The sequence below is a fragment of the Aotus nancymaae genome, unplaced genomic scaffold (genome assembly GCF_030222135.1).
Source record: "Aotus nancymaae isolate 86718 unplaced genomic scaffold, 86718_ANA_hifiasm-v0.15.2.pri h1tg000108l, whole genome shotgun sequence".
In the NCBI taxonomy this organism is placed as follows: Eukaryota; Metazoa; Chordata; class Mammalia; order Primates; family Aotidae; genus Aotus; species Aotus nancymaae.
In genome coordinates, this window is record NW_026988523.1 from 10,861,422 (window position 1) to 10,869,534 (window position 8,113).

An 8,113-nucleotide genomic window follows, 5' to 3' on the forward strand; every position below is an offset into this window, starting at 1 on the left:
AGGGCAAGACTTCTTTATCTTGGTAACAATTTGGTTTTAGTTTTTACCTTTTCTGGATAACGAATGTGTAGTTCTATAGATGACTGTTAAAAGGACATTATCTAGTGTTTAGAGTTTGTTGTTTTTGTTTTTTAATGAAAAGTTGACATGGGGAAAAAGGGTTATCAAACAAGAACCTGGATATCATAATATAGCATTATATCGTTTGTCAACCAGACAATTAACTTCTTTTTATCAGCATGATATTCCTGTGTACTCAAACCCCAGCCACAGCAACTACAGTACAGGAAAGGGCCATGTAACTAATTGAGTCACTGAATTTATGTAAAGCTTCTTAGTGAGAACACAGACATGTATGTTCCAGCAAGCAGTACCAAATTGGGCAGGTGAGTCATATTGCGAAAATGGGCCAAGAAGCAATATTAATTGGCCCTGGAGAACATGTAGGCCTTTGTTTAGTGCTTGTGACTGGAAAGCAGCAATAACCTCTGCCATAAAAGTTTATTTATTGATTTAGGAGCTTAACATTATAGAAATGTTGCTTGTTCTCTTAAAGGGCTGATTCTAGTAGAACAAAGGAATGGCAGTCTGATGAGCTAAAACACGTCAGAGATCCTGCAGTGCAGATAATGATGCAGAATCTTTTTCTCTTGTAGACAACTGACTTTTGGCTTATTTTAAGTGATTTCTCAGACTTATAAGTACTTCATCTGTTTTTTTGCCCACTTTCATTTGATGCCATCACAGATTGGATGTGGCTTGCAGCAATGGTAGCTTAGTGTAGAGAGAGAGACATACATATGTAGAATTTGGAATGCCAAGTTAAGATTAAAAATATAATTTTAGTAAGGAAGGCAATCCTCCATTAGCATTTATGTCCACTGATAATTTTAAAGAATATTAGGAACAGTATAGGGAATAACAGCACAGCCAGCGTCTAGCTACATTGCTTAGGGTTTCTTTTGTTAAATAAATAAATAAATCACTAATTTCTAAAAGCAGTGTAACTCCAGTTTTTCTCTCCTTGCCTCCTCTGCCCTAGTATGAACAAGAAATTACTAAACTGAAGGAGCGCCTGAGAGTGTCCAGCCGGCGACTGGAGGAATATGAACGCCGCTTGCTGGTGCAGGAGCAGCAGATGCAGAAGCTGCTGCTGGAATACAAGGCCCGACTGGAGGACAGCGAGGAGCGGCTCCGAAGACAGCAGGAAGAGAAAGATAGCCAGATGAAAAGCATCATCAGCAGGTTAGCCAGATGAAAAGCATCATCACCTGGCAGTAGATGTGGGCTAGTTAGGAAGACAAAGAATTGAGGAGATGATCCACAGAATCCTGAAGGAATGGCAGCAAAAGCCATTTTTATCCTTGTAGTACTCAGTACAAATGTGATGATTGACTGTATCTCTTAAAATATCCTGAATATGAGACCTTGGTGCTTCCTGTGAAGATAAAGATAATCTGTTTGTCTTTAACCATAACAATTAGAAAACATTAATACTAGGTGGTTTACTTGAGAACTCTTAGAGGAGAACTGGGTTTTAAAAATGTAGCCGGGCGCAGTGGCTCACGCCTATAATCCCAGCTCTTTGGGAGGCTGAGGCGGGTGGATCACAAAGTCAAGAGACCGAGACCATCCTGGTCAACATGGTGTAACCTCATCTCTACCAATAATACAAAAATTAGCTGGGCATGGTGGCGCGTGCCTGTAGTCCCAGCTACTCGGGAGGCCGAGGCAGGAGAAATGCTTGAACCCAGGAGGTGGAGGTTGCGGTGAGCCAAGATCACGCCATTGCACTCCAGCCTGGGTAACAAGAGCGAAACTCCATTTCAAAAAAATGTAAATATCAGGCTGGGCATGGTGGCTCACGCCTGTAATCCCAGCACTTTGGGAGGACGAGGCAGGTGGATCACCTGAGTTCGGGAGTTTGAGACCAGCCTGACCAACATGGAGAAACCTCATCTGTACTAAAAATACAAAAAATTAGCCAGGCATGGTGGCGCATACCTGTAATTCCAGCTACTTGGGAGGCCGAGGCAGAAGAATCACTTGAACCCAGAAGACGGAGGTTGCAGTGAGCCAAGATCACACCATTGCACTCCAGCCTTGGCAACAAGAGCGAAACTCCATCTCAAAAAAGAAAAAAAGAAATATCCAATGCCCAAGACTAACTTAATCTTTCAAAATGAGTCCAGAAACATGGAAAGGAATTTTATGGTATATCTTTGGGGCCAGAGGACCTCTTTTGAGAGTGCTACAGATGCCAAGGGAAAATAAGGGAGGGGTCGTTTTTTACCAGACACTTAACATAGCACTCGCCATGGGACACACACTTTTCTAAGCACTTTACACATGATAGTTTGTTTAATCTTTATCACAGCCTCCACTATGCATTGCTGTTATTCTCATTTTACAAATAAACAAGCAACAAATTCATTAAGTCACTTGCCCAAGGTCACATAGTGATGTACCAGGATTTGAATCCAAGCAATCTGACTCCAGATTCCATGCTTATAACCACTATGCCTCAATATTTGTAAAGTGCTATGGACAGGTCAAGTAAACAGAACTGTTTGTTGTTTTAACAGTGTGGAGGTAATTGACAGTCTTTCTGAGAGGTGTTTAGGTAGACGGGCAGAAGTTAAACATCAATGAGTTAAAACGTGAATGACGGACAGAAAACATACTAGACATTTAAGTGTAGAGTACTCACTGAGGAATCGTAGCTGTGCAAGGGAGGAGAAAGTGGGCCAAAATTAGGGTAACTTGAGATTAAGAGAGGGTTGTTTGGTTTTTGTTGCTTGGTTTGATATTTTAAGATGAAATAAGTTGTGCTCAGGAACAAATCTGAGGGAGAACAGGGAGGAAATGATTATGGGGTTACTGTTCCAAAGGAGATGAAAATGTATGGGATCCAGGCACAAGGAGAAAAATCAACCTTAGGTGTCTTCTTCCAAGGTGGCGGAGAAGAAAGAAAAGATGGTTGCAGGTGTCTTGTCAGGAAGGACAGAATATTGACTGTGCTGAATTTTGAGTTTTCTTGTTCTCTACACTAGCTAGCCCTCTCTTTGAAGATGCTGATATTTCCTTCCTGCCATATTCTAGGCTAATGGCTGTGGAAGAGGAACTGAAGAAGGATCATGCTGAGATGCAAGCAGTTATTGATGCAAAGCAGAAAATAATCGATGCACAGGTAAGCAGGTTTTGAATCTAATAGAAGGCACTTGTTTATAACAACAATTATTTCCTGACTTCTCACCCTTGCAAATGCCAAGGCAGTTACCAGAAAATGGGTCATTAAAAAGTTCTCGACATTACCTTTTAAAGACTAAATGAGTGTCTGTGTGACCTCCATTACTTTTGCTTTCTTTCACTGGTGACAAGTCTGTTTACTCAGCAAAGTATTAGCGTGTTTATTGCAGTTACTTGACACATCTCAACCTAGTGCATGATGGGGTTTGCTTCTTTCCTTATGGAAAGGAGGGCATTTTCTAAGGGGGTAATTGTGAAAAGTGCACTGCATGTGTCTGGCTTGTGACCTCCACTGACCATTGCTTGGCTGTGCTGTTCACGGTCTTGTCAGTCACGTCCACTGCCATCAACCTTTTGCCCCAGACAGTAATGGAATTGCCCGGGAAAGACAAGGTTGTAAAAAGGTACCTTTCCTTGTTATTCTTTTGGCTCAGAGTTTAGCATTGCTGCTTGGAATGTGCTTGGCTGCTCTTCTTTGTTGGTGCTGTGCTTAGAGAGCATCTTCTGATAACACTTTAAAAAAAGACAAGATTGTTGAAATCAGAACCTAGGCTTCTGCTCACTGTAGGTTACACTTGTGACACCAATGAGATAAAGGCTGCCAAGAGCACCTCATAGGGACACGTCAATGATTAGAGCAAAATCCAGGAGGCAGGAAATATTTCTAACTCCTTTTTTTTTTATTTTATCATTGCAAAATATGGTTGTATTTCTTAGAGTGAAACAAATAACAAAAAGCAGGTACAGTTTTGATAGTTTTGATAGTGGCTATCTAGCCACTGAGTGTATTGCTTCCCTGAAGATAACCTATCCAGGTTTGCATTTTTTCAACCTTAAATACCATATCATATCCCTAAACTGTGGGAAAAAAAAGAACAAGGATTTTATGCATAGATGGCCTACTCCCTTCTCTAGGTATCAGCTAATAATCAACATATTTTAGAGCCCTCAGTATTCTTAAACATGTACTTAACAGTCTAGTTTCCTTACAGAGTCCATGTGAAATGGGGTTTATTTTTCAACAAAATTGAGAGTGAGGCTGAAAGCACAGTCATGGAAAGAATGCTTCATGGGCCTCATACTCCTTTAAACACACTAGACTTGGAAGTCAAGTGAGAGTTGTGATGATGCTCTCTCATCAGCACAGCTCCTTAAAATATGTTGAATTCTTGAACTCTATAGTTTCTGGATACATAGACATGCTTAGAATCAGAAGAAAGGTCTGTAGTAATTATCTTACTTGGTCCTTTGAAAGAATTTAGATGTCCCCAGGGTAGGTGAAGTAAGGGTAGTGGAGACTAAGCCATCTCACTATTCATACTACAAAAATTCATCCCAGAGACTTAAGAAAAACTGCCTGGATAAATAAGGCAATTGAGTCAGGAAAACGAATGTTGGTAGATTTTCACTTTGGAAATTTTAATATAGCAATCTAAAGCAAGGAGAGTTCTATTAATAACCGCACCAGGAGAGATGGTAGTACTAATGAGATAGAACAGACTTTTTAAATAATTTCAACTGGTTTAAAAGTGTCAGTCTTGGCCAGGCAAGGTGGCTCATGCCTGTAATCCCGGCACTTTGGGAGGCTGAGGCAGGCGGATTGCTCGAGCCCAGGAGTTCGAGACCAGCCTGGGAACATGGTGAGACCCATCTCTACAAAAAATGCAAAAATTAGTCAGACGTGGTGGTTCATGCCTGTAGTCCCAGCTACTTGGGGGGCTGAGGTGGGAGGATAGCTTGAGCCCAGGAGGTCAAGGCTGTGGTGAACCATATTTGCGCCACTGCACACCAGCCTGAGCAACAAAGTGAGACCCTTTTGTGAAAAAAAAAAAAAGTAATAGTCTTAAGCAGAGGGAGCTTGGGTGTGCCACAGTTGTGGTTCTATACCCAGGCTGACAGGACAGCCTCATGATTAGCTCCTGAAGATTTCTAACCTATCCCCTAATTTGACATTAGGGCTAGGCAACTGAGTATAAAGCAGAAGTCACCTGCTAGGCATAGAAGGTAAAAGCCAGGGAGGGAATCTCATTGATTAGGGCTCAAATGCTCTGGAAAGTACAAACTTTCTCTCAATTAACCAGGAGGGTGTCATATGCAGGAATGGGAAAAATGTTATCCTCAAACTGTCAGACTGGTGGTCTGGCTAAGCTAGTTAATATTTTGAGTCTGTACTTCAAGACACTGGTTTTGAAATGGTTTGGTTCTCTGGACTATTTTGATACAATCAAGGGACCTTTCATAGATGAATATCCAGCTGCTTCCTTTAACCACTCAACAGCAAGGACCACTCTCAACTAGTGAATCAAATCCTACTGGGATTGATTAAATATAATAAATTATCTACTCAAGCACATACTATATAATAAATTATTCTACCAGAGGCCCACTACGGATCCCTAAAGAATAGTTGGGATAAGCCACTAGACTATATTTGGAAAACCTCTGCACCATGCATAGCACAAATCCTAAACACTGTAGTTAAATTTTAAAAAATTATAGTGTCCTTAAAAGGAATGTTTCTCAATTCCAGGTGTTGGCTTTCTGATACATTCAGATCTTATTATAGCAAAAGACTTTAAATATCCTTTGGCATTCTTTGTAATGAATGATTTTTATATCAGATCCTTTCTTTTGTAAGGATGAATCTCATCTCTTAAGTAAATGAGGGAGCAGAGCAGCCCTTCTGGCATCATTTAATAGAATGAAGACATGTTTGGGGTGAAAGCTTCCCACAGAAGTAACTCATAACTTTTATGTCAACACTTCCCAAAATACTACCAGCCAGGTGCCCAGTGAACTGGTTTTCATCTCTCTCAGCAGCCCTGTGCCCCCACCAGGAAAATCTTGTCCCTGAATTCAACCTCTACTTCTCCTTGAGTCATTTCATGCTACAAAGCACAGGCCTGCATCCGCCACTTTCTAACAGGAACTGCAAAAGGATGAGCACTCCTTTGGTGAGTGGCAGAAGCACCTGTCCTGGACTTTGTAGCTTCTCCATAAGGATCCTAGTGATGATAATAAGGATCCATTTCTTAAATAGCAGACCAGAGAATGTGCCACCTTTCACCCCTGACCGTGAGCAGACACTGTGGCTCCAGAATCTCTCTATGTGACTCAGGTGGAGAACAGAGAAAGGCTTCCTCCTATGAGAAGCAAAGCAGCTACCTAGTTACTGTTGCAAGTGATATCTCCACTGTGTTAAATTACAGGTCATAAATGGAGATGAGATTATTCAAACAGGCAAGTAAACCCTGCGTCCGTTCTCTAGCTGAGCAGTTCCCAGCCCTGGCCCAGTGCACTGGCCTCCTACACATTCCAGCTCCTGCCACTCCCCACATGGAAATCCTTCCTGTCAAGCATGGACTAGATTGCTTTCCCTTACAATCCAGGCAGAATTTAAATGTCAGAGCATCTTTTGCCAACTGAACTTGACTTTCATAAGTCTCTAATTGATTTTTTTTTTTTCTTTTTTTTACATTTTATTTTATTTTGAGAGGTTGGCAGTAGGAGGAATTACAAAGGGAATTTCTTTATGTGGAAACTTTCAGCTGTTTAGTAGGGGCGTTGTTTGGCGTCAGTTTTTACCTTTTTAGGCACTAAGTAATTACAGTCATTCTTAGCCTTCTTTTTGACCCTTTAAAAATCAAATTTTTCATGAATGAATGATTTATTTTTGGATGAACCCTAGAGAATCCTAATGTCCTTAGTATTGAGACTTTATAATTTATCCCAATTCTGAAATATCTTTTCTTTAGTCATTCAAGAAATTATTAGTTACTCAGTTTAGAGATAGATCATTCCTAATAATGGTGGTGGAAAGGGGGGAATATCATATTTAGCTTTTATCTCCTGTTTTCTAGTTTTCACTGGCTAGTTCTTACCTATTGGCTTTTCAAAGAGCTATATTTGTTATCCTAGTAAACTTCATTGGCTATAATTTTTTAAAGAATTTTTATTTTTAAAAAGCCTTGCAGCTCTTTAGTTTTGCCTATCCTTAAAATGAATTACTTTCCCAAAACAGAAAGCATCTTATACTAGATGAATGGCTCGTTAATAATGCTAATTTTGTGTATCTCACCACATGAGTTCTCCATCAGGGAAAGAAGGATTTTTTTTTTTTTAGTGATAATGACAAGCAAGAGCTGGTATGTTGTTGTTTCTTTTTTTAATATGCTTTTGAAACTGTGACAGCCAGCGCTGCTGTCTTACAGATCCTGCCTCCTGCCCCCAGGAAGCAGGAGAGGAAAGGGAAGTATTACTTGATGCCGTGGTGCTATGTGATTTTACCTAGATTTTCCCAGGGCCATGGTCTTCACTCTGCATGCTCCCAGTAGCATGTGTCCCAGAGTGCAGCACTACATGGTGGCCCTGGGTAGATGCTGTTTTCATAGTAAGGAGCAGCACTAGCCATCAGCCCTGCTACCTCCTCTCTGAACTTTACCATGACTAAACTTTATCATGCTTTACTCAGGGTAAATTCTAGGGTCGTAAAGTTCCTTTTGGCTTTGGAGTTGTTCCTCATGTGTTATTTTCTTTTTAATTTTACAGGCATAGGTAAAGACTGTTTTCTGTGATGTTTTATAAAAAACTATGGACTTCATGTTAGGTTCTGAAATGATTTACTGAGCTGCTGAAGTTAAGATTAGGGTGTCTCTCCTAATCTTTATAAGACTGATAACATTTTGATAAAATGATTTTATTAAAAAATTTTAGATAGTCCTACTTTCCTTTAGTTAGATTGCCTTTTCCCCCGTTTTTTCCCCCTTGGTTTTTGCATGTGTATAGTCAACAATGCTTGGTTTCCAAATATTGTTTCTAAAGCATTTTTTTTTTCAGAGACCCAAAAGTAAAGTGAAAGCAATCT

The 8,113-nt window shown here is 40.3% G+C and overlaps 1 protein-coding gene across 8 annotated transcripts in view; it reads left to right on the forward strand.

The window, feature by feature from the left end:
* Positions 1–8,113, forward strand: part of RASAL2 (RAS protein activator like 2) — a 375,087-nt gene that overhangs the window by 357,991 nt on the left and 8,983 nt on the right. For 5 of the 8 annotated variants that reach the window (XM_012444487.3, XM_012444493.3, XM_012444492.3 and 2 more), the window contains 3 exons: positions 1,043–1,245; positions 3,103–3,190; positions 6,459–6,489. In XM_012444487.3, coding sequence (XP_012299910.1) covers positions 1,043–1,245; positions 3,103–3,190; positions 6,459–6,489 — 322 coding nt within the window. The remainder of the gene's footprint in view (positions 1–1,042; positions 1,246–3,102; positions 3,191–6,458; positions 6,490–8,113) is intronic. The other 3 variants (XM_012444491.3, XM_012444488.3, XM_012444496.2) reach the window with 1 other exon arrangement.